This window comes from Myxocyprinus asiaticus, chromosome 29, assembly GCF_019703515.2.
Source record: "Myxocyprinus asiaticus isolate MX2 ecotype Aquarium Trade chromosome 29, UBuf_Myxa_2, whole genome shotgun sequence".
Lineage (NCBI taxonomy): Eukaryota > Metazoa > Chordata > Actinopteri > Cypriniformes > Catostomidae > Myxocyprinus > Myxocyprinus asiaticus.
In genome coordinates this window covers 44,389,930-44,417,535 of record NC_059372.1, presented here as the reverse complement: position 1 = coordinate 44,417,535, position 27,606 = coordinate 44,389,930, and the positions used below count along the sequence as shown (strand labels likewise).

The 27,606-nt window shown below is 37.1% G+C and overlaps 1 protein-coding gene across 1 annotated transcript in view; it reads right to left on the bottom strand.

The window, feature by feature from the left end:
• Positions 1–4,485: 4,485 nt before the first annotated feature.
• Positions 4,486–27,606, bottom strand: part of LOC127419863 (nuclear pore membrane glycoprotein 210-like) — a 60,756-nt gene continuing 37,635 nt past the window's right edge. The window contains exons 30-40 of the mRNA XM_051661634.1: positions 24,932–25,106; positions 24,491–24,666; positions 21,700–21,920; positions 21,495–21,631; positions 21,261–21,369; positions 11,214–11,360; positions 10,505–10,755; positions 9,835–10,039; positions 5,889–6,005; positions 5,708–5,782; positions 4,486–5,607 (exon numbers count right to left, since the gene is read on the bottom strand). Coding sequence (XP_051517594.1) covers positions 5,504–5,607; positions 5,708–5,782; positions 5,889–6,005; positions 9,835–10,039; positions 10,505–10,755; positions 11,214–11,360; positions 21,261–21,369; positions 21,495–21,631; positions 21,700–21,920; positions 24,491–24,666; positions 24,932–25,106 — 1,717 coding nt within the window. The 3' untranslated portion in view covers positions 4,486–5,503. The remainder of the gene's footprint in view (positions 5,608–5,707; positions 5,783–5,888; positions 6,006–9,834; positions 10,040–10,504; positions 10,756–11,213; positions 11,361–21,260; positions 21,370–21,494; positions 21,632–21,699; positions 21,921–24,490; positions 24,667–24,931; positions 25,107–27,606) is intronic.

The window sequence follows — 27,606 nt, the reverse complement described above, 5'->3', positions numbered from 1 at the left end:
ATCCGACTGAGCATCTGTGGGATGTGCTGGACCAACAAATCCGATCCACGGAGGCTCCACCCAGGGTTATTATTGTAAACTAAAATGAAAACTAAATGTTAATAAACATTTTCGTAAAATGAAATACAAATAAAAATCAACATAATTAGAAAAACTGAAACTAAACTAAAATACATTTTCATGGCTCTGAAAAAAATAAAATACAATAAAAATAATCTTAAAAAATATTTAGTTTTCGTTTTTGTTGTAATAGTTTTAAACCCGCTATCACCTTAACATGAAGATGCCTCTAGGCAGCGATAGCATAGATGGTCTACTGCCAGGGTTGGGGAGTAATGAAATATATGTAACAGGATTACGTATTTAAAATACAAAATATAAGTAACTTTTCCACTACAGTTACAGTTTAAATCATTGGTAATTAGAATACAGTTACATTCAAAAAGTATTTTGATTACTGAAGAGATTACTTTGCATTTTATTGTCATTTGTTTCATTTAATATTTAGTCCTTTCAGATGGAAAACATTTATACATATAAATGATGTGATCCAAAGTGCATTTGAACAGTGGTGAAACACTTTCTTATGATGTGTTACATTCATACGAGCAGACAGAGAAGTAAGTTTGAAGTAAGTTTGGAGCAGAAGAAATAGAAATAAACCTTGTGTTAATTGTCAGCTTTACGCTAATCTAAAATGCTATTTCTAGCCATTTTTCAAGCACGTTACCAGACACGATCATATTTTTTTATCAAGAAAATTCATGTTGAATCATAATTTCTTTTTTTCTTGTGAGACCTTTGATATTAGGGCAAAAATCATATTCTTGATAATATTTTTTTTTTTTTTCCTGTAAAAATATCTAAAAATCCTTAAAACAAGATCAGTTTGATTGATCTTGTTTTAGAAACAACACTGCATAAGATATTTAGGTTTTTCAGAGAATGTATTTTTAACGTGTATTTTGTCTTACTGTACTGGCAGAGTTTTTATTGTCAAAACAAAAAAAAAATCTACCAGTGCTGAAGAAGTAATCCAAAGTATTTAGAATACGTTACTGACCTCGAGTAATCTAACAAAATACGTTACAAATTACATTTTACAGCATGTATTTTGTAATCTGTAGTGGAATACATTTCAAAAGGAACCCTCCCAACCCTGCCTATTGCCCTCATTACATTAGCAAAGACAGAGCGTGAGGGGATCACTACAGTACATCATGGAGAGAAGAAAAGCAGGTACAAAATTAGGGTGACCAGAAGTCGGTCCCGGTTTTACGAGGTGTGTCCCGGTGTCCTGTCATTTTTCTAAAAAAACATATAATGTCCCAGTTTTAGCTGTTAGGCTCACTGATTTTTTTCTTTTAAATTAAATATTCTCAACCATTAAATATACTCAAACCAGCCCATCTGGCACCAACAATCATGCCACGCTCCAAATCACTGGGATCACATTTTTTTCCCATTCTAATGGTTGATGTGAACATTAACTGAAGCTCCTGACCCGTATCTGCTTGATTTTATGCACTGTACTTCTGCCACACGATTGGCTGATTAGATAATCGCATGTATGCTTGTTGGTGCCAGATGGGCTGGTTTGAGTATCTCTGTAACTGCTGATCTCCTGGGATTTTCACACACAGCAGTCTCTAGAATTTACTCTGAATGGTGCCAAAAACAAAAAACATCCAGTGAGTGGCAGTTCTGTGGACGGAAATGCCTTGTTGATGAGAGAGGTCAACAGAGAATGGCCAGACTGGTTTGAGCTGACAAAGTCTACAGTAACTCAGATAACCATCATTCAACACCATCATCCCAGCTATACTCCAGAATAAATTACACCAACTCTCTGTTCCCATGTCTATCTGTCAGTGGATCACCAGCTTTCTGATGGACAGGCAGCAGCTTGTGAGACAGGGGAAACTCACTTCTAGCACCTGTGGTGCCCCCCCAGGGATGTGTGCTCTCCCCACTACTCTTCTACCTCTACACCAATGACTGCATCGCCAAGGACCCCTCTGTCAAGCTCCTGAAGTTTGCAGACGACACCACTGTCATCAGCCTCATCCGAGATGATGATGAGTCTGCATACAGAAGGGAGGTTGAAGAAGTGGCTGTCTGGTGCAGTCAAAACAACCTTGAGCTGAACACGCTCAAAACGGTGGAGATGATTGTGGACTTTAGGAGGAACATCCCAACACTGACCCCCCTCACCATTCTAAACAGCACTGTGGCAGCAGTGGAGTCATTCAGGTTCCTGGGCACTACCATCTCACAGGACCTGAAGTGGGAGACACACATTGACTCTTGCACTTCAATAACTGTCTGGTTTGGTTAATCAGACATCAGAAGACTACAAAGGACAATTCGGACTGCTGAGAGGATTATTGGTTGCCCCCTGCCCCCCCTTCAAGAACTATACACTTCCAGAGTGAGGAAAAAGGCTGGAAAACACACCCTGCCCACTCCCTTTTTGAACTGTTGCCTTCTGGCCGATGCTTCAGAGCTCTGAGCACCAGAACCGTCAGGCACAGGAACAGTTTTTTCGCTCAGGCTATCCATCTCATGAACATTTAAATTGCCCCATTGAGCAATAACTATGTGCAATACACAGTTTAGTCTTCATATATTTATCCAACACATACAACCTCTTCTGCCATTTCATTCCTCTGAAAAAAAAAAAAAAAAAAAAAACAATTGCACTGTACATAACAGATTTGTATTAGAATTGCACTACCCATGTGTATATGTGTATGTATGCATGTGTGTGTCTGTATGTACACTGGAAGCTCCTGTCACCAAGACAAATTCCTTGTATGTGTAAGCATACTTGGCAATAAAGCTGATTCTGATAACAAAACAAAACTATAAAATATTTAAAAACTAAACTAAAACTAAAATGAACAAACAAAATGAAAACTAAACTGTAGCAAAAAAATTAAAACTAAATTTAAAATTATTATAACCTTGGCTCCACCTCGCAACTTACAGGACTTGAAGGATCTGCTGCTGATGTCTTGGTGCCACATACCACAGGATACCTTCAGGGGTCTTGTAGAGTCCATGCCTTGGCGGGTCGGCCAACATTAGGCAGGTGGTCATAATATTTTGGCTCATCATTGTATATTAGAAATAAGCATAACCCTATAATGTACTTAAAAAGTAATTAAATGAAAGTCAGTTCCTAAACTCTAAATACAAGAATTTTAAATGTAATGCGTGACACTACTGTTTTTACTAAAAAATTATTAGATTACAGTAACAAATTACTTTGTAACTGGATTAAACCCAGCTACATTCAATCCATCCTTAACTAGTATGTGATTAACCTAATTTAAATAGTTTGTATATACTAAGTGTCCAACTTCACCCACATTCATCCTACTTATTCGCTGTTTTCTCAAAATTATATTTCTATAAATCCTTTTGGATTGTGCTGCACTTGAGAATGTTCTGACACTTTCATAACCTCAGAAAAAGTACTTTGTTTACTTATAAGTAGTTGTGTTCTGATGCCTTCATTAACATCTTGTGCATTTGGAAATAGACATAAATGCTTTATCAAATCTGATTGCACCAGTCTGCTGATATACTTATAGCTGTAAAAAAACAAGACAACAGTAGTTTACCAGTGTTACCAGCTTTCAGCATGGAAAACAAGCTGGTCTGAGCAGTTTAAATTCCCCTGAAATAATGTGTTTTTGTGGGAGTAAATATCTTACCTGATAAAAAGTGATGCTAAGTCAAGTATGACCCCTAATCATTTATCAAAACTGGTGAGAAATGTTAAGCATCAACAGTTCTGTGGCCAACATTCAGGGCAACGTGTGGTTTCAAGAAAACGCAGTCTGCCACAGATTGAGTGTGAGCAACACCTGCTCAGATATTTTTCCTTTGATTTTCAGCAGTGATATTTAAATTCACTATCATGAGAAGCTCAAGTCTCCGCTCTCTGCTGGCGACTTCAAAAACAACACACACATTGATCTTCTTTAAACGAGATGTGATAGCAAGCAGAACAAATCACTCTCAGGATTTACTTTACCCAATTTAATTATTGGCCATTCACAGATTTGCTTGCCTTGACAAAGACATCGGCCTCTTCACAAAGTCAGTTATTAAATAATAAAGGTTTAATAAATCGGTTTACTTGAATTCGAGTACCTTTCAAACAAAACATAGGTGACAACTAAACAAAAATACAGAAGTAATGTTTGATTTGAATATAAAATCATTAGACATCAGCATACTGATGTCATTTTATCAAATAGAAGTAATATTTGGCTATGAAATAGTAAGTTACCAGCATAACTAAGATCTAATGTGGAAAATGTGCATTAAGAGAATGAAAAATTCACTTTTCATTCCATCTATTATCTGCTCATGCTTTGCTATTAAATTACAGAGAATGGTTCAATATCTGTCTTGTATCAAGTTTAGAAAAAGAATTTATTTTTGAGAAAGTAAAAACAACTGAGTAGGTGATACTTATAAAAAGCATATTTATTCTTAAATTACAGATCACAAACAACATGCTGCAAAAGCATAATGTAATTAAAGGCTGTTCTTAGATCACAAGCTATTATTAACTTTCTTAAACTGAGGAAGGTACGGTTGACAGAGCAAACTCACACTGTCGAAGGCTCGGAAGTGGTTTACATCCACAGATTAAACAGTCAAACGTTATGACAAATCATAATACCTCATTGTATTCAGTGCTGCAGTTTTATATGGCTCTTAATGAGGCAGATATTAGAAGAAACAGTCTCGATTAAAATTTCAGTGTCACTAAGACGGAAGCATTTATTTAGTCAAAAACGGTCACATAATGTGGAATGAGAGCTCACAGTAATAAATGGATCAATTTAATGTATGTATTGTTTGACTGCTACTTCATTTGAGCAGCAAACAAGTAACTTAAGTCAATCAGTCTTTCATAATCCCTTTCCATCTTCTAAAGCATTTGAACGCATTTGAGTTAAGCCCTTAAGCTCATTTAACATTCGTTTCACATCAATAACTTGAAAAAGCTGCACTATATCGAGTTCTTCAAAAGCTCTTTGAAAGTTCCTCAACATGTTTAAAATCAATAATAAAATAAGATGACTGGCCATTAGTTCCTGCATAAAGACTTTTTAAGAGCACTTTGGACAGATTCAGTGGTTGCACTTTTCACAACTTAACATGCTACGTCATTTACCAAACCACAAGCTCACATTCAAAAACAAATCAGATTAACATGTTTAACAGCGTAATTGTCACAAAATTAGAATGCCTCAAACAATGAAAACTGTACTGAAAAAGAAAAAAAGCTATTGATTAACTAAAATAAAAAAAGTCCACACATCAATTTAAATAATTCAAACAAGCACAAAGCAATATGCAGCCTAATAGTCAGCTCAGATGTGTTAGGCAGCATGAAGAAAAGCTATTGAAACACATGTCTTTATACTTGTCCAATCACTGGTAAGGCACTGTGTCTACAGTCATCAGGTAGATGAGTTTATCTGGAGTTGTAGTCAGGTGAATACAAGTGTAATCTTGGGCTTCTCTTCACTTCTGAAGACAAACTGTTGTAAAAAGGGCTTTCAGTCAGTTTAGCTACACCTGAGGAAAAAAAAAAAAAAAAACAGCAACACGTACAATTTACAAAACAATACAAAATCAAAAAATGTATTTAAGAGTAAGAGTTGAGGTTTGTTTAAACCTGCGGGGGGCGGAGTCTTCTGTATGAATGCAGGATGATTGACAGAATCTCTCGGGGAAAACAAAACATGGCACACTATGAAAACAGATGAATTGTTAAAATAATTCAGTCATAGAAAACAGTAATGGAATTAAATGTTCATGATACTGAATAGTGGTATGGAGTATGTGGAAGTATTTACCGATAATAACAACAGCCGTAGCAGCCAAAAGAGCAAATAGAGTGAAGAACATCACTTGATACGAGTCAATAAACTGCTGAAACAAACTGGCTCCTTCTACTGCATCTGTCATATGTGCTGTAAGAGTAAAGCAGCACGTGTCCGTATTTAAGAGCACAATTAAAACCATTAACAGCTGGTGTCAAATCCTGTCCTTCATTAACTGCTAAACAATTCTATTAGATAAAATGTAAAAACATAAAACATTGTCTCTGAATGTAAATATTAAAACTTAGATACATGCTAACATAAATATGCTGCCAGACTGATGTTATAAACCACAGGTCTCAAACTCAAGGCCTTCCAAATTTCACAGAACATCGGAACGTCTCACTGACCAATCAGTTAGTGCTTTCCTCATGAATATTAAAGAGCCTCCGGCAAAATTCTTAAAGGATTAGTTCACCCAAAAATGAAAATTCAGTCATTGTTTACTCACCCCTGTTTGTTATAACCCTATATGACTTTTTCTTTTTTTTCTTTTTTTTTTTTTTTTTAACACAAAGAGAAATTGTGAAAAATGTTGTGCTCAGTGATGTCATACAATGGCAGTTTATGGTGACCACCTATTCATGCTTCAAAAGAACACAAAATTATAATTCAGAAGTCTAATAAGTTATTCCATGAGACTCATGATTATGAAAGCATTTGATAAGATTTGGTGAGAAACAAACTGAAATCTGATGTATTATTTAATGAAAATGTTCACTGACCGTTGATCTCCTGTGCGTTCATTATAGGGCACGAGAGCAACAGTTCACGCAGCACCCTCACGACATTGGTACATTCAAGCGAAAACTTGTTTTGTCTAAAAACAGCGATAGCGACAACAGAACACAACACAGCTGCACACAAAACAGAGAACAGAACTTACTAAACATGTCTGAAGAGTTTGTAGTCGAAGAATTGATGCATTTCTTTGCCCAGACTTTTTTTTTTTTTTTTTTTAATCGAGTACTCAGAAATCAAACAGAAACATAGAGGAGACTACAGGCACCCACAGTCACACTGTGTCCTAACCTGACGGCAAACGACAAAAGGTATATTTTCTATGTTAATCAGAACTTTTGTCCTAACCAGCAGTGAGGAGCGATGGTACATTCTATCGATCACTTGTTTTCTATTTGAAGCATTGCGCAGGTAACTCCATCAGCTGTGAACTGGCACCAGTCCAAAAACTTTCAAAAAAATAAGGCTAGGCATAGAAATGCATCGATTCCTTGACTACAAACTCTTCAGACATGTTCAGTAAGTTCTGTTCTCTGTTTTGTGTGCAGCTGTGTTGTGTTCTGTTGTCACTACCTGCTTTTAAACAAAACGAGTTTTTGCTTGAACGCCCCATCTCGTGCGTGCTGCATAACTACTGTTGTTCTCGTGCAAAGAGCTGCAGACTCATGAACACGCACAGGAGAATAATGGTTAGTGAACATTTTCACTAAATAATACATTAGATTGTATTACCAAATCACCAAATCTTATCAAATGCTTTCATAATCATGAGTCTTATGGAATAATCTATGAGACTTCTGAATGATACTTTTGCATTCTTTTGAAGCGTGAAGAGGTAGTCACCATAAACTGCCATTGTATGACTTCACTGAGAACAACATTTTTCACAATTTCATATAGGGTCATAACACAGGGCCAAGTAAACAATGACTGAATTTTCTCAATCTGTGTGTCTGTTTACTATACACTGCTAAGAAAGAGAGAATGCTCTCTGACAAGAATGGAGAGTAAAATGCATTTATTAATTTGCCAAGATGAAACAAGATGCAGTTTTGGTGCAAAGAAAGTTAAAGCAGCATTTTCCCAGTGACTTCCTGCTCTCTGCTGGTTGTGTAAAGTTTGTGGAGGTGTGTCAGATGGCACAGAGGACTGTCCTGTCAGCACCTGGTCTCTCATTCATTCTGCCTGTGCAACAGTTTGATAAAACGATGGCAAAATGCAATATACGGTAGAACTATATGCGTTCAAAACCAATGAGTTTATGAAAATCATAATTAATGATAATAATATGACAACATATATTGCCAGCCTGTAATATAAAGTAGCATAATGTAGTATATTTGCATCGCTAAAATAGCTTGAAGTGGCCACATCCACAAGGTTGATAATGGCGGTGCCCTAGTTTCGCTGAAATATAAGGTGGATAAAGGGCAAGAACATAAGGATACTGAAAATTAATTTATTGCTATTTTCCAAAACATTATATCCCAAATGATACATTTCTATTTTTCTCTAAAAATAGTTTTTATTTTCATGCTTGAAAAGATGCCTTGATGCTTCTCAATGCTTTATCACAGCGCAACAGTTAGCAAACAATGTGTATATAATACGATTTATATGTAAATTGAAAAGTGCTTAAGGCATACAGACAAAAATGTCAGTGCTAGTCCGAAAAAAAAAAAAAAATCCCTAACAAATAAACGGCAAATGAATAAAACATTTTGATTGTAATAAATACTAATGTCTGAAGGAAACAAAAGTATAGTTTTACCTTGTCGGTGTAGTTAGTTTTCTTTATTTATGGGAAGGTAGACCCGTTTAGAATCCAACTAAATTACAAACGTGATTACTGAATCAATGTTGCAAGGCAGTCTCACAGAAAATTATTCATTTTTTTTTTTTTTTATATAATTTTTCTATTATTTAATATTAATAATAGTGCAATGCACCTCAATGCCGTGAATTTTTTTGTTTTTTGTTTTTTGACAGATATCACTTTCAATCTTTATTGTTCTTGGGAGGCATTTCAGTTGATAGACAGCAGCCAATAACACAAAAACAATTAACATCGAACAAAACAAAAATGAGCTTATGAGCTATTTATAAAAGTAGAACTGCTGGAATAAAATCAATAAAATTGGCTATCATGCAAATCTCACAGGGACCAGGGAGCTACTCGCCATCTGCGCAGACGATGAAATTAACCGTTCGTTTAGTTGTACCGTACGCAATTTATTTACAAGACGATGAAAGAGCGGGCTGTACATTAGATGTCACACCGTGATGTCACTTTTGTCTTTACAGGAAGTCGTGGTGGTAAACCTAGCACAGAAAGGGCTAAGTGATATGGCTACAAAATTTATTGCTCACTATTTTTCAGCCTATTGACGATATTCGATATAGTTCAATAATTATGTATTTGCTCTGAAATGGTAGAAAAGTGATTCTTTTAATCAGAGGAACTGTCACTTCAACCAAATGCATGAAATAAAAATGTAGTTAAAAATACTTTGGCTTGTATTCAGAAAATGATATTGAATAATTTACTTTTATTTGCACCAACACAGCAATACAGTAGGCCTAATAAAACAAATTATTTACCTACATAAAAAATAATAATAGTGAATTATTAACAAAATCTAAAAACTCACTAATTTCATGAAACTCATTTGAATATTATTTCATTATATTATTAAAAATATTATTATTGTGGGTCCCAATCAAGTGTATTATTATAATATAATACTACATTATTATTTAGAGGCTTAGATTTGTAGTATATTTCTGTCGTATTTAATTCACTTTCAGCTTTTATTTTGGAGGATAGGACGGTGTGTATTTGACAGTTTACATTGTTCCTTATTACAAATCTGGTGAAATGTGGTCATCTCCTTTTCTGTGATAGTGTGTCACATTTTTTTAATTTGTATAATAACTTGTAGTGGTTACAAATGTTTGAAACTGCACTAATGTGTGAATCTGAAGCACTTTGTTTTCATAACCATTCTGAGAGTGATTAATGAGCCCTGCGCGTGCACACAGAACAGTGCGTCATCTGCTCGCTCTGGAATGGCGCATTTTCAGCCGGCCCTTTGAAAGCACGCATAACTCTGATGTGATCCGGGCTGAAATTGAGTTAGACACTCCTGTTATAAACAGAATGAAATGTGTAACAAACCTTGCATAGAAGTGCTGATGGCTGCTACATGCATGACAGATACAGGTATGTGCAGCACCTGATCACTGGACGCACTGCTTATAGACACAGTCGCAGTGAGCGCACCCTGCGGCTTCACCAAACTAACTGTGTATCTGATGTAACTGGGAACGCCCTGGGAAACTTCCTTCTCATTTATCAGGAGCGCAGGAGAACTGCTCTTCACCTAAACATGAGAAACAGCCAATCACAATGACATTACAAACACTATACATCTGAGCCATCCACTACCAGTCAAAAACGTGTGGGACACACCCACTTATTCTTTACTCTTACAAAAGTATGGCAATTACTGTAAAAATGAACACATTTTTATTTGCGCTTCTTTAAAGTAGTCACTCTTTGTGTAGATTTCAGCTCTGCACTCGTTCTCTAAAGCAACTTTATGAGGTGCATCCTGAGATGCTTCTGAAACGGTAACTCATCGCTCCAACTCATTCATCCATGTTTATTAAAACTGTTGTTTTTCTAAAACAATTTCTTTGTCTGCAAAATTAATTTCAAGCATTAAAGCGCAAGCCTTTAGATCAAAGATTTAGAGAAGCATTGAAGCATGAGAAACATTTCAGTAAAGTGTGTCCAAACTTTTGACTGGCATTCAAATGGGCAGAATAAGATGTCAGAGCATTACATCTAGTTGTTGTAGAGCAGCAGTAGTCCCATATACAGTGAACTCCGCAGATGTGTGCTGGTTACTCAGGATGATATCAGTCTGATCGGTGTAGATTCCTGGATTGACCGGCAGCCGAACACTGATCTGTTGTCCAGTGAAGTGACTGCCCTGTACAGCAGCCGACACCTCCACATCTGTCATGGACATACTCAACACCTTCAACTGCTGATCACTCATGCCTTTAAAACTCAACACACAGCTGTAGAAACCTGCACATCACAGGAGAGAAAACTCACAGCTTTAAACATGCTATTGACTTTTAAATTAGGGCTGTCAATTGGCAGTTTTTTTTATATATACAGTATAATCATATATATCAAAATTTGCTTAGAAAAGCTTCCAAATGAAGATATTTCAAATACATGACATTATTGTGGCAGACGAGTAAAGCATTGATTTTTTCAATACAAAAAGTGGCTGTTGAAGTCAATATATTGTTTCTTTTATTTATATTTTGTTTCATATCATTGCACATACACCTATCACTGGCCTACTCAAGATGCAATGAATCTTGAATCAGTAAAATATGACCTTTTTTTTTCTTTTTTTAAAAATCACACAAAATTAATATATATAATTGAATAAAAAAATGAATTAAACTGACAACCCTACTTTTAATATAATAGCTTATTAAATAATGGCTGCATGAAAGTTCCTGTAGAGAGACCTGTGCTGGTGTCAAACTCTGTGTGAGTGTGATAGACGTCATGAGGGGAGAAATCCACAGCACTGCTGGTGAAGTGAAGCTGACAGCTGATGGAGGATTCTGGGTGGAGCAGACTGATGCTGTCTGACTGAGAGGAGGAGCAGCTGCCTGAAGACACAATATAACAGTGTGGGAGTGTTAGGAGACTGTAACCAGGGGTTGCATTAACTAAACAATCTCCGCCATTTACCGATTTTTTGAAACACTGATGAAGAATTCCAAATGCTGTTCAGTGTTTTGACTAAAGGTAGACCGATACATCGGTTTTACTGATTAATCAGTGCAGACACAGTAGTTGCTTTTTTGAAAGATCAGTTATCAGCAAAAGTCTATGGTTTATTTTTTTGATTCCTCTTTTATTCCAGTTTTAAACAGCGGCCTCTAGGGGTCACAAAAACAATCACTATATTTCCATCAAAGGGCTTTTTTGCAACAAAAAGTGTAGTGCATCAAAAAGTTTACCGATGTAGCTGATGGAAACGAAAAAATTATCGCTAACATTTCACAAATGTCGACATAATATTTTTCCGTTTAACTCTAGCGCATAAACTCTATGTCGATACTTCAGATGTCGCGAAAAACTGGTTTGGAAACACTTTTTGTCGAGAAAATTGGCATTAACGCAAAAATATAGTGTCACATGACAGAATTTACCCCAATCGTTATCCTGTGTTAATCATGACGACAAGGTATACATCCTTGAAAGCCAATTTATTGAACGTGAAGCATTACTCGCACTGTTTTGGATGAGTCTTAACGGCATACCTGCACAGATCCGCTGCTGCAAACACATCTGCGTCATGACACTTCCAGGAGTGCCAACACAAATATATCTCATGCACCTGCCATCGACAAGTGCACGGAGAACAAATGAATGGCCACTGTTTGTGATTAATTTAATCGTGGTAGCCATCCATTTATTTATTAAAGTTGCTTTTACACACCAATCAAAATAATAGATTGGAAGTCATGGAATTAGCTCACAATACAAAAAACATCATTTCTGTGCAGAAAGATGTTTTAAATTAAAAATAAATACACAATACTAGGAGAAAAGCTTCAGTGTGCTTTTTTGGAACACTAACATATAGCCCAATTCTATAAAATTATTGTTTAGTTTACTTTTGAAAAAATTCCCTGTATTAAATTAATTACCAAACGAAAAAAGCATTAAATTAAAAATAAAATAAAAATACCAAACGAAAATATATTTAGACCTACATAGGCCTTTTCTCAACACAAATTTAAATTAGCTTTACCCTGTTCTGTAGACGAATAAAGTCGGCTGAATTACATTCTCAGAATGTTCTGCACTTTTTTCAAGATTATAAACTATCAGAACTATTTGTCCAATGAGTTCACTTTCAGAAAACTAGCTTTTGAACATTTTAAAACTTTTAAATATTTTAAATCTAACCCTCTTTACCTCGGATCGCATTTGCTGAGCTTCTTCAGAAAATGTAAATTGCATTATGACACTAAAATTAATTTTAGATGATAATCAAGTTCAGTTGGTTGTTAAAAGTTGTGGGTCAGAGGTGCACAAACTTTTTCCTATGAAGGGCCAAAAATCAAACTTGACTGAGGGCCGTGGGCCGAAACAAACTCGGGGCCTGAAATTCATTTCTGAAAAATAGGCATTTTTTTCCCTAGGATTTTACAGTATGTCAAATACTTTAAACAATTCAATTTTGAAATGGCAGGCATGTTTCAATAATTACAAAATTGCATGATCTCTAGTTTGCATAATGTGCACTGTTACAGAAACAAAACTATTCTCCTTCACATATTTCAAAATATTTTGGCTTTTAAATTAACATAGCCTACAAAACTACACAGAGATGACAGCATTTCTCCAGATTTGGAATTAGGAGCTTATAAAACACTTAAATCCTTCATGCCAATTGAATAAAACAATGCAAAAATAAACATTTAACAATGAACATTAGTCAGAGCTATAATTCATACACTGGTTAATGTTCTGTAAAATTATTACTGTATCATTAATAACATTTTATTTAACATCAAGACTAACATCCAGATATAATTTTTATTAATATTATTATTACCTACATTGTAGCACTGAGTAATTTTAGCATGTGAGCACGACACCGAACTGATGCGGAGCGTGAGAAACAGAGTGCCCGTCTGTGCACGTTTATGGCGTGAGCATCCGCCACTAACACGGCAACATCTGCACAATGGACAGCACAAAACAAATAATGTTCAGTGAAAATTCAGACGAAGATCGCATGTATGTATTTGGAATTATATCAGATTGCAGCAGAATTTTGTTGTTGTTGCCCACAGCCCCATTAATTTTTACTCTGGATGGAACTAGATATGGAGATGAGAGATGTAACAGGTGTTTAAGGGTCACTTTTTTTCTCTCTCTCTCTCCCTTTTTCTCCCCAATTCCCAACGCGCTCCAAGTCCTTGTGGTGGCATAGTGACTCGCCTCAATCCGGGTGGCGGAGGACGAATCTCAGTTGCCTCTGCGTCTGAGACCGTCAATCCATGCATCTTATCACGTGGCTTGTTGAGCACGTTACCACGGAGACATAGCGCATGTGAAGGCTTCACGCTATTCTCCACGGCATCCATGCACAACTCACCCCACCGAGAGCGAGAACAACATTATAGTGACCGCGAGGAGGTTACCCCAACGTGATTGTACCCACCCTAGCAACCGGGCCAATTCGGTTGCTTAGGAGACCTGGCTGGAGTCACTCAGCAGGCCCTGTATTTGAACTCGCGACTCTAGGTGTGGTAGCCAGCATCTTTACTCGCTGAGCTACCCAGGCCTCCCCTTAATTGTCACTCTTAACCATGCAGCTGGTACATTACACAAAACATTTTTGCCATTTCTGCTTTTCTTGCAAATGTGCTGTACTATGACTAATGAAGGAGCACCAATATATGAAAGGCAGCAAAAACTAAGCTCCGACGTCACGCGCTTGAAATGTTAACAGCTTTGTTGATTATAAACAGGAACGATATAGTTTCACCCCGTCGCTCGCTTACGGAGACACAGTACAACGCCATTTGCATGTCAAATTAACAGGTTTAGAAAGGTTTATACATATATAACATCTTAGTTCTGTAACAATGCGACAAAGCACTTCCTCACTGCGTGCTTATACTAAATCCAACAAGTGCTCAATGCGCTGCTGACAGCTGCACGAGAGAGAAAGGAAGGGACATAATAGAGCGGATTTACTCACGCAGCATCTGGAATTACAGTTTGATACAAAAACAAGTTTATTGATTTGATTTGTTCTTCTGTATCTATTGGTTTACTCATTTGCAGCTGCAGTGTAAAGTGAATAAAAGTGTGCAGGAATTTCCCACATTATGAACGTGGAATTTGCAGGAATGATTAAGATTGTGCACAAAACCCACAATCCCACGCCGAATTTCAGGAACTGCAAATAGTATTACATTAAAATATGAAAGTTGCCCTTTTTCCCCTCCTTTATGATTTCATTATGTAAAAAAACTTTACTATGCAATCTGATAAATTAATGCAGTGAAAAACTGCATCGATAGCATTTTTTCCCTCTGTCATATATATGGCAAGGCGGGCCAAAACGAAGGTCATCACAGGCCAACTTTGGCCCGCGGGCCCTGGTTTGGGCATCTCTGCTTTAGATTAGATGATTGTTCTAAATAGCCTTTTGAATATCAGGAATGTGTCATATATGTAAACCCTGATATTACACTGCATCAATTTTTCTTTAATAGCTGTGCACACAGCATATACACATCGATGGATGGTCCTTATACTAAGACTAAAAGCTTCCCCCGCTACTTGGTGCAGGTTGCCAGCTTGAACAGGGCCATGACGATTCGCTTTCGGGTCGGAACCGGTGTCAACCTGCGATAAGCGCAACATCAGGAGGACCAATATTACATCAGAAGGGCAACTGCTCCCTTTTGATTGCAGTTCCTCCTCTTCTGATTGCTTTTACTTGTGAAATTAAAATGACAGTAAGCTGGCTAATTTCAAACGTCTCAATACTCTCCCCATTTTACCAAAACTTCGGAGGAAAAAAATTAGGGACATCTGGGAGTCGAATTAGCGATAAACACACATTTCTGTATGGAAACGGCTAAAGAGAAGATTTCTTTTGCGATAAACCAAAACTTAAGTGACAAAGTGTTTTTTTTAAGCAAGACGTCATCATGCACACTATTTATATCGATTAAAGGCCATTTGAATAGAAACAGGCAGAACACGGCAGAATTTTTTTTTTACGCATTTTCACTTTGACGATAACAAAACAGCGCAAAAAGTGAATGGAAACTAGGTTATGGTCAACTGGTGTGGATTTGCTGTATCTCAATCTTTTAATCATTGACTACAGGTGCATCTCAATAAATTAGAATGTCGTGGAAAAGTTCATTTATTTCAGTAATTCAACTCAAATTGTGAAACTCGTGTATTAAATAAATTCAATGCACATAGACTGAAGTAGTTTAAGTCTTTGGTTCTTTTAATTGTGATGATTTTAGCTCACATTTAACAAAAACCCACCAATTCCCTATCTCAACAAATTAGAATACACCATAAGACCAATAAAAAAAAAACATTTTTAGTGAATTGTTGGCCTTCTGGAAAGTATATTCATTTACTGTATATGTACTCAATACTTGGTAGGGGCTCCTATTGCTTTAATTACTGCCTCAATTCGGCGTGGCATGGAGGTGATCAGTTTGTGGCACTGCTGAGGTGGTATGGAAGCCCAGGTTTCTTTGACAGTGGCCTTCAGCTCATCTGCATTTTTTGGTCTCTTGTTTCTCATTTTCCTCTTGACAATACCCCATAGATTCTCTATGGGGTTCAGGTCTGGTGAGTTTGCTGGCCAGTCAAGCACACCAACACCATGGTCATTTAACAAACTTTTGGTGCTTTTGGCAGTGTGGGCAGGTGCCAAATCCTGCTGGAAAATGAAATCAGCATCTTTAAAAAGCTGGTCAGCAGAAGGAAGCCTGAAGTGCTCCAAAATTTCTTGGTAAACGGGTGCAGTGACTTTGGTTTTCAAAAAACACAATGGACCAACACCAGCAGATGACATTGCACCCCAAATCATCACAGACTGTGGAAACTTAACACTGGACTTCAAGCAACTTGGGCTATGAGCTTCTCCACCCTTCCTCCAGACTCTAGGACCTTGGTTTCCAAATGAAATACAAAACTTGCTCTCATCTGAAAAGAGGACTTTGGACCACTGGGCAACAGTCCAGTTCTTCTTCTCCTTAGCCCAGGTAAGACGCCTCTGACGTTGTCTGTGGTTCAGGAGTGGCTTGACAAGAAGAATACGACAACTATAGCCAAATTCCTTGACATGTCTGTGTGTGGTGGCTCTTGATGCCTTGACCCCAGCCTCAGTCCATTCCTTGTGAAGTTCACCCAAATTCTTGAATCGATTTTGCTTGACAATCATAAGGCTGCGGTTCTCTCAGTTGGTTGTGCATCTTTTTCTTCCACACTTTTTCCTTCCACTCAACTTTCTGTTAACATGCTTGGATACAGCACTCTGTGAACAGCCAGCTTCTTTGGCAATGAATGTTTGTGGCTTACCCTCCTTGTGAAGGGTGTCAATGATTGTCTTCTGGACAACTGTCAGATCAGCAGTCTTCCCCATGATTGTGTAGCCTAGTGAACCAAACTGAGAGACCATTTTGAAGGCTCAGGAAATCTTTGCAGGTGTTTTGAGTTGATTAGCTGATTGGCATGTCACCATATTCTAATTTTTTGAGATAGTGAATTGGTGGGTTTTTGTTAAATGTGAGCCAAAATAAATCACAATTAAAAGAACCAAAGACTTAAACTACTTCAGTCTGTGTGCATTGAATTTATTTAATACACGAGTTTCACAATTTGAGTTGAATTATTGAAATAAATTAACTTTTCCACAACATTCTAATTTATTGAGATGCACCTGTATATTTATTCATATTTGTATTCTCACTTCAATGCATATTTTGTTATTTTGATTAGATAAATCAAGTGTTCTAAATTGGGCATGCAATGAAAAATGTGACTATATAGAAACATGCCCCATCTGCAAATGTCTCCAACTTCATATCTCTATAATAAATTATAATAAAAAACCTAATCTGGTGAAATATATATGTAAATTCCTTACTCTGGTGAATATAGGCTATGAAAAGCTTAACTTGGTGAATACTTTAATATAGAGAATTCTAACGATAGGGCTGGCTATTGATACAGATTTCCCATTTTGATTCCGATTCACAAGCTCTTGATTCCATTCCATTTTCAATTCGATATGAATTCATATGAGTAAATGTAAAATGTACAAATAAAAAAGTATTTATATTGATATGTAGAACAAGTGCTAAACTGGTACTGTCTCTTTAAATTGGTGGCAGCGTCTCACAGGAGTGTTGTTTTGATCGAGTGAACATAAGAGTGCATGACTTCTTTACAGCATCCGTGCTGTGTGTGATTAGAATTAAATGTTTATTTTTGTTGTTTTTGATCAACAACTGACTGTAAAGAACAGAAAAGATATTAAAAAAAGACATTATTCAATGACAAATACATTACACGAAACGAGTCAAAACCAAACTTTTACTCTCAACAGTGAAAGGATCTCACTCTTTAACTTATCCACTAAATGACTCAATAACTCTCGAGTGAAATCTGAACACCAGTCAGAGTGTAATCACAGACATTTTTAGTCTCTCAGCGCAAAATGTTGTCACATAAGCGAGTGATTTACTCACATTGTAGTGGGTTGCGCATAGAGTTGAAGATCGATTTTGGGATTTTAAAATCGACATAGAGATCGTTCAAATGAAGATTGTGATGCATCTGAAAATCGATATTTTTACCCAGTCGTACTAAGCCAAGTCTCCGTCATTTCAAAATAGAGTCCCAAAATAAGTGTATTCCAGGCTTGTTTAGAGTCCTGCGTTATGCACCAAATCTTTTTGGTTGCATCTGCATCTGGGATTTTATTCATTTTGAACTCTTGCAACCTATATGTCTGTGCTAGCCATAGTAGGAAGAGACAAAGTTTTTTTTTCTTCTACAAATCGATTTTCAAAACTTTCAGCCGTTTCCACCACTTTAGTTATCAGTCTCTGCTAAATCCACTATCGAATTTTGACAGTTTAAAAAAAAGAAACAAGAGAACTGCTGAAACGTAGTGCATCAGTTTTCATTTGAACTCTCTTTACGTGACCTCCCTCTCTCCCTCCTGTGGTGTGTGTGTGTGTGTGTGTGCCCTGTTTACACCTGATATACTTTTCGGACAATCCGATCACAAGTGGACAGGCACCATCGCCACTTACACCTGGTTGTAATATGTGTCTCTTTTGACCACTTGAGTATGGAATTTGAAGGCTGTCTTATTTCAGGACTGCATACAGTACATCAATCATTATGTCAGTGTGTTACTGCATTATATATATTGCAAAAATAAATGCTGCATTGTTTCTGCCAATTCTACTTGCATTTAATGTATGCGCAAACATGATGTTTTATTCTCCATTATTTTAGTGGAGAATATCCTTGGTTTCACCGCACTCATGCTCAGGGAGTGCATATCCATTTTCATAAATGTAATATATAGTACATCGTATATCCACTGTCCATTATATACCATTATTATGGATGCTACACCCCTAAATGTTGCTGTAATACGCAGTACGTCAGAGTGATAACGTGAAAGATTTTTTTCTAGCGTAACCTCTGGCTGTGACATATCAATGATTCAACAACACAGCTGAACAAACGCTTTATTAGGGCCCGAGCACCGATGGTGCGAGGACCCTATTGTTCTTCTATGCGTGTATTTTTTACCCCCCAAATGAAACGCATTTTTGAGGGCCTAAACATACTCAAACTCATGAAACTTTGCACTCACATCAGAAGTGGCGAAAATTTACATCTGATATGGGTTTCAGAATGAGGTGTGGCAAAATGGCTCGATAGCGCCACCTACAAACGTTCAACGATGTGCGCTTTACGCTATGTTTCACCTACACGTACGAAAATCCGTACACATGTGTAACATGCCAAGACCTACAAAACAGTCTCTTGGACCCTAAACTCAACAGGAAGTCAGCCATTTTGATTTTTCTCTTCAATTTTTGCTCAGTTTTTGCCATTTCCAGGCCTCGTACTTTAACGAACACCTCCTAGAGATTTCATCAGATCTACTTCATGTTTGTTTATTCTAATCTAAAGGCCTTGGCGATGTTAAATTGTTAAGCTTTTGAGTTTTCACTGCACGGCGTGGGCATGACGGTCTGATAAAGTTCGATGTTTCGCCATTAAACAGGAAGTTGTTGTAACTCATACATACAATGTCCAATCTGCTCCAAACTTTACATGTTTTATAAGAGTCCCGGCCTGAATACATCTATGTGCCAATATTCAGTTATAGTCATAGCACCACCTACTGACAACAGATAATTCCAGGTCTTGTACTTTAACAAACTCCTCCCAGAGATTTAATCAGATCAACATTATATTTAGTCAGCCTTAATCTAAAGACCTTGGTGATGTTAAATTGCATAGCTTTTGAGTTTTCGTTGAAGGGCGTGTCCGTGACGGCCTGACAATGAAACGAGTCACATTTTAGAGGCCTAAACATGCTCGAAAACTCATGAAACTTTGTACACATCACAAAAGTGGGGAAAATTTACATCTGATACTTGTTTTAGAATTGTGGCAAAATGGCTCGATAGCGCCACCTACAAAATTTAAACGAAGCAGACCTCATGCCACGTTTCACCTACACGTAAGAAAATCGGTAGGCATATGTAACGTCAACACGTACAAAAAAAAGGTTCTTAGAACCATATCCTAAACCCAACAGGAAGTTTGGGTTTAGGATATGTTTTTGCAATTTCCAGGCCTCGTACTTTAACGAACTCCTCTTAGAGATTAAATCAGATCAACATCATATTCGGTCAGTCTAATCTAAAGGCCTTGAGTTTTCTTTGAACGGCGTGTCCATGGCATCCTGACAAATTTTGATGTTTCGCCATGAAAGAGGAAGTTGTTGTAACTCATACATACAATGTCCAATCTGCTCCAAACTTTACATGTTTTATAAGAGTCCCGGCCTGAATACACCTACGTGCCAATATTCAGTTATAGTCATAGTGCCACCGACTGGCAACAGGAAATGACATGTTTTACACTGTGATACATTCTTAACAACATTTAAGTGCTAAAAAAACAAAACAATAAAATTGGAGTGACATTCCCCTGGCACAGCAGCCCCAACGTGCACCAGGGTGCGAGGGCCCGTTCATCGCTGCTTGAAGCTTTAATTATAATTGAAACTTGAAAAAAAAATTTTTTATTGAAGTGTGTGTAAAAAAAAGTCTCCCTTTTGAAAATAAATAAAATAAATAGAACAAATAAGAAAGTTAACATAATTATAATAAACCGTATTATAAACATGATAAAAATCATAAAACATATACTGTAGGTGCACGACAGCGACTGCTCCTGTCTCCATCTCAATGCCGTATATAAAGCAAATGTACATGGTATGAAAACCATCAATTTTCATACTGTGGTATACCGCTGCAACTCTGCTGGGAATCCAACCCATGACCTTCCTAGCACTTCGCTCTAACATTTAGGCTACATGTACAGCACTTTTACAGGTAATCCCAATCATTTAAGATCTTTCTTTGAACATTTTGAGTATTATAATTTTTCAAAGCCATTTTTGTCCAATTATAGAATATTTAAACTGGTTGCATAAAATACTTTTGTAAAGGCAAAATACTCTGTAGTGTGTATTTTGGTGTGCAGCGTGTTTGGCCGAAATAAATCACAAATAAATACTGTAAATAAGTTTCAGGACCTTTAGGATTTTGAAAAAATATATGCGATTTATATTCTGGAAAATATGGTATTTGGACAATTTTAGGCACTCAAGTCACACTTTAAAAAGCAGCACAATAAAAGCAGCACATAATCATGATAAGTGTGAATCTGAGTGACTGTACCAATGAGGTTGCTTCCTCCATCCCTGGTGGCCATCAGTACTCTTGTGTCTCTGTCTCTCTTCACTGAGGGAATCATGACAGTCGTCCGAGATGCACCTTCAATATAAACCTACCAAAATACAGCATTACAATACAAATACACAGAATAATGCGATTGTGGACCTAAAGACTGCAACATATAGTGAATGATTATTTATTGACAGTTTATTTAAGTGAAGCTGCATAGATGTTCACCTCTCTATAAGTGCGGAGTAGACCTGGTATCTCGTAGTACACAGTAACCGTTCCGGTGTCTCTGGCTACAGCCACACCGGTCCTGGACTCCACCTGCAGAACAGCACTGGACGACGAGCTCCACACACCTGATGCACCTGCACATGAGAGGAACAGCTCATATTTCCTGTCCCGTGTGTTTAGAGGTGTCTGTGGTACTCCTTACCATCTTGACTGACGAACTGTGCTGAGAAACACACAATATCTCCCACGACCAGTCTCTGGGCTTCAGCTGGATGAATGGCATGTTGAACAGGCAGGGCAAGGTAATCAGCGAGTCCGGTCTGCTCTGAGTCCCAAACCGCCAGCAGAGTCAAACCCACATTCACTGTCCGTACGGTCAGTGTGCGGTTACTCGACCCCTTACCAACCTGCACCAAATCATCCCTGCAGAGTAAAACTCATCATTTGACCAATTCATTTAGGAATATACACAATATGTCTGTATAATGTCATTATTGTATAATGTAGGCTTTATTATATTTGACTATCATAATTTACTCTCCATGGTGTCACTCTAAACCTGTATTACTTTCTTCTGTGGAACACAAAAGGTGAATAGAGCACAACAATCTGTTTAGGGAGTAAAAATCCCTAAAAAAAAATGTCAATAAGGTAAATCACTTTTATCGATAATTTATAAACCATTAATCAACAGACCTACTGTGAGCTCTGAGGTTGTTAATCAATGGTATATGCTTCGGTTGAAGCGATCAGTCCACGTCATTTCAACTTGTGACCTCAGCCCTCTCGTGAAAGTGCATACTACTGCCTAACGGAAGCGATTATTTATAGTTAAAAAGTACTGAAATATTGATAAGTGATCATTTTATAAGACATTCATTTAACACTGGAGTCATATGGATGACGTTAAAATTGATTGTCTGTGCTTTTTGGAGCATCAAAAATCGTGTTACCACCCACATCCATTATAAGGATCTACTGAGCAGAGATATTTTTTTATTTTTCTTCAAATGTGTTCTGCTGAAGAAAGGAAGTCATACACATCTGGGATGGGATGAGGGCGAGTAAATGATGAGAGAATTTTCAATTTTGGGTGACCTATTCCTTTAAGTGAACAATACACAAACAATTCTAATATTTCATGTCTTTATTGAACACATCCCATTAAACATTCACAGTGCTACGGAAAAAATAAATGAACCCTTGGATTTAATAACTGGTCAATCCTCCTTTGGCAACAATAACCTCAACCAAGCATTTCCTTCAAGTATTCAGCTGTCACTCTAGGGTTCTTTTTTTTTTACCTCATTGAGCATTCTGCGGTGTGCCCTTTGAGTCATCTTGGCTGGACGGCCACTTCTAGGGAGATTACCCACAGTACTAAATCGTCTCCATTTATAGACAGTTTGTCTAACTGTGGACAGATGAATATCTAAACTCTTCCAGATAACTTTGTAACCCTTTCCAGCTTTATGCAAAGCAACAATTTTTAATCGTAGGACTTCTGAAATCTCTTTTTTGTATGGCATGGTCCACGTCAGCAAATGCTTCTTGTGAATAGTAAGCTAAAAATGTTTTAGCGCTTTTTAAAAGTCAAAGTAGCTCTAACCCACACCTCCAATCTCATTTCATTAATTAGATGCCATGTTTGACAACTCCCGACTATAATTAGCTTTTGTTGACATCTTTAGCCAAGAGGTTCACTTACTTTTAAACTGTGAATGTTTAATGGGATGTGTTCAATAAAGACATAATTGTATAATTATAATGTTTGTATATTGTTAACTCAAGCACATTGTGCTTTGTCTATACTTGTGACTTTGATGAAGATGAGATCACATTATATGACCAATTCATGCAGAAAACCAGCTAATTCCAAAAGGTTCACACTTTTTCTTACCACTGTACATTTAAAATATTTTTAATTAAAACTATTTTTTTTTTTAAATAACATTGTCTCTGGTTACATCTAAATATTCTTTACAAAGATGCATATTTAATGGAAGTGCATGCTTATCCAGTTAAATAATAATAATTTACAGATGAAATCAAATCAGACATGACATTTGACATTAGGATTATATTCCCCCATATCTTTATTATACATAATATTCAGCATTATATATAGTAGATTAATATGGCACTATCATTGAACCTCAGTAAACGTTCATTTTCTCTCGGGCAGTCAGAGCAGATCACTCTCGCACTTCAAAAGGACCTTCGATCCCTCGTGCTGAAAAGGCGTGTCTTTTTCCTGCTCCTGGTTCAGTTTGAGCGAACTCTTTGTATAACATCTGTGGCTGCTAGTGTGCAGTCACATTTTAGAGTTCCTTGTGTGCAATGAAGCGATTTCCATTTGTATGCCCACGTTATGTAGGTTTAGGACGTTGCGCATATTGGACAGAACGATAAAATAGTAAAAAAAAATAAAGAAATCCCATCTCCACAATGCACATCGTCACACCCCTATAAAATTGTGAATGATCAATAAAAAAAAGCAATGAGAACCAATGAGGTTTGATGTTATCGGTGTAGCCACCATATTTGATTTGAGCATGAATAAAAGACTTAAATTTTGTTTTGTTCATTGTACAAAGTAAACAGATGGCTTCAGAAGACTTGGAATCTAACGCATGAGTTGTATCGATTACTTTTACTGTGGTTTTATGGTGTTTTTCTGAGTGTCCTTTTTCAAGCTCGACAGTCACTATTCACTTCCGTTATGGTGAATAAGCCATGTAAACACTTTACAAAAATTCTCCTTTTGAAGAAAGACAAACGAGTTTAGCGTGACAACAGGGTGAATAATAACACGTTTTTACATTTTTGAGTGAACTATTCCTTTATCCAGAGTCAACTATAAGTAATCCATTTATAGGTTTTGCTGACAGTGTAAGTACTGCATTCAAAAGACACACTGAAAAGACTTCTCATGTTGATTGGCTCTGTTTCCTGTTTCACATGTGACAGTATGTATAAGTGTTGCTCTGCACCTGTTAATGGAGAAGGTGAGCAGTGAGTTGTGGCTGTGTAACATTGCTCCGGTGTTATCATGGAAATGAACAGTGAATGTTAGGATGGCTCCCAGCGGTATGGCAGACACAGTGTCTCTGTTCGTGGTGTACAGCACTGGACTCGTGCTCAGACGCAGATATGACACAGTCACCACCTTCAACAACAAACACACAGCTGGACATCAGCAGCAGCGCTCATAATTTGACTGGCAGTGCAAACAAAATCACTTATGGTTAAAAATGATTGGAGATTATAATATTCAGTGTTAACATTTGCATTTTTAGGTTTAAACTTTATAACAAACCGCAAGTATGGAAAGCATTTTACAAAAATATATTAAATCAGCACACTTGATTGTTCGTTTTTGTGAAGACTATATTCCATTTCTACAAATTACATTGTTGATGTTGGTCAGTTACCTTGACAGCGATAATGATGGTTTGATTGATGCCGAAGGTTTCCTGTGAGCTGATCCGCAGTGATGCAGTTCCTGTCATTGATCCAGAGGTCACATGACCTTTTTCATCCACCTGAATGACAGCAGCTCTGTCTGGACAGTCCAGCACATGATACGACAGATAGCCCACTCCATCTCTACACACACAGTCAAACAACAGAAAGAATGAAAATCCACCAGCTCTCACCATCATACTGTGGATAATATCAGAGACATACACTACATGACCAAAAGTACATGGACACCTTTCAAATTATCAGGTTCGGCTATTCCAGAAATTTCTGGCTTCAGATGATGTTCTTCTACCCCAGACTCAGTAACCATGTGCACAGGGGCATTTTCATGCTGGAACAGAAACGGACTCGAGATGGGGTGTTCAAGCGAAAACTTGTTTTGTTTCGCTTCAACAGGACCACCAGTAACATTAACAACAGAAAACACAACATAGCTGCACACAAACCAGAAACCAGAACTTACAAACATGTCTGAAGAGTTTGTAGTGGAAGAACAGATGCATATCAATGTCCAGACTTATTTGTTTGAAGTGGAATCCTCCATCAAACAGAGGGATGGGGCTGAAGTTAGCTACAGTCACACCGTGTCCCTCTCAGATGCCAAACGACACACAGTAAAAGTTCTCTTTTCTATGTTAATCAGAGTTTTTGTCCCAAGCAGCTCCGACGAGCAATGGGACATTCTGTGGATGCTACATTTCTATTTTTGGTGTCGTGCCCCGTAACCCCGTCCACTATGAACTGACACTGGTCCAAAATGCGATGCGTGGTGGGAGTGCAAGACGATTGTCTGTGTTCCGTGATTGCTTTCGGGTCCTTGAATAAGGTATAACGTATGACATTTGGTGGAGTTTCTGGTGCCCTCCTCGGGAGTTGGTGCCCTACGCAGACTGTGTAATATGCGTATAGGGAGCGGTGGTACTGGTAGCTACTTTCAGCCTCATCCATTACACTTTTTGATTGCGGACTCCGGTTCAAACAAATAAGGCTTGACATTGAAATGCATCTATTTTTCCACCACAAACTCTTTAGACATGTAAGTTCTGTTCTCTGGTTTGTGTGCAGCCATGTTGTGTTCTCTGTTGTTAATATCACTGGTGGTCCAGTTGAAGCGGAACAATACGAGTTTTCGCTTGAATGCCCCATCACGTGCATGCTGCGTAACTACTGTTGTTCTCGTGCAAAGAGCTGCAGACTCATGAACACGCACAGGAGATCAACGGTCAGTGAACATTTTCATTAAATAATACATCAGATTTCAGTTTGTTTCTCACCAAATCTTATCAAATGCTTTCATAATCATGAGTCTCATGGAATAACTTATTAGACTTCTGAATTATAATTTTGTGTTCTTTTGAAGCATGAATAGGTGGTCACCATAAACTGCCATTGTATGACATCACTGAGCACAACATTTTTCACAATTTCTCTATTTGTGTTAAAAAAAAAAAAAAAAAGTCATATAGGGTTATAACAAACAGGGCTGAGTAAACAATGACTGAATTTTCATTTTTGGGTGAACTAATCCTTTAAGTTGGAAGTACACAATTCTTCTGTGGAATTACTGGAACAGCCAAACCTGTTAGAAGGGGGTGTCCGCAAGCTTTTGGCTATATAGTATCAAGTGTGTGTATATTAAGGCTGGGTGATAAGGCTGCAATAATATTGTAATCAATAATTCTGTATTAGCTCTAAATTTTGTTTTTTTAAATTAGAGGAACCGTCATTTTATCCACACACATATTGTAGACAACTGATTCAGTATTTGATAGGCACTGAATAAAAATCTATTTAGAAACAATGAATGCATGTTTCCCACAGTCTTTCACTATCTGAACACAAGGGAGAATGAGATTTAATCATTTACATTGATATGCACTTTTAAATTAATATTTTATTTACAATGATACAAAATATCATTAATAAAAATCATTGTTTACCTTCATATAATTTTTTTTTTTTTTTTGTTAATAAGTGTCCAAAAACTACTCAATTATTTATTGGAACCCAGTTAAATATTGCATAACACTAAATTATTACTGTGCCAGTACCCAGTCAAGTTTATTATAATACAATACTGAATTATCATTATTATTTTTAAGGATTAGATTTGTTTTATACAAAAGTAATATATATCTGTCCTGTAGACCTTATTCACACTAGCGTCATCTTTAAGGGATAGACTTACTATCTCTTCAATGGTACGCACGATATATAGCTGTAAAAAGCTCCTAGATCCCATCTGATTTTCCATAACTCATGTTGTCTGGAGTTTTTTGCCTACTGAATCTTCTTGGAAAGATGTTTTTTCAATACTTTGTCTGCAAATTCAGCACACAACTGAATAAAACAGGCTGCATGATATGATAAATGATTACTGCAAGAGTAACATAGGAATATAGGTGTGAGGGACTTCAACATTTTACTAATTTTACACAAATAAAAAACATATTCCTCTCTCGCTTGCTTTTGCTCATATGTCATTGATTACCCCTCCGCGTGCGAATGATGTGAAGATCTATTTGGATTTGAATTCAGTTTATCAATTTAGTTAATCACTGAAAAGGTTTGCTCGCAGACTTTGTAGCACTAAACAGCACACAGAGCCTCATGAATGGACACG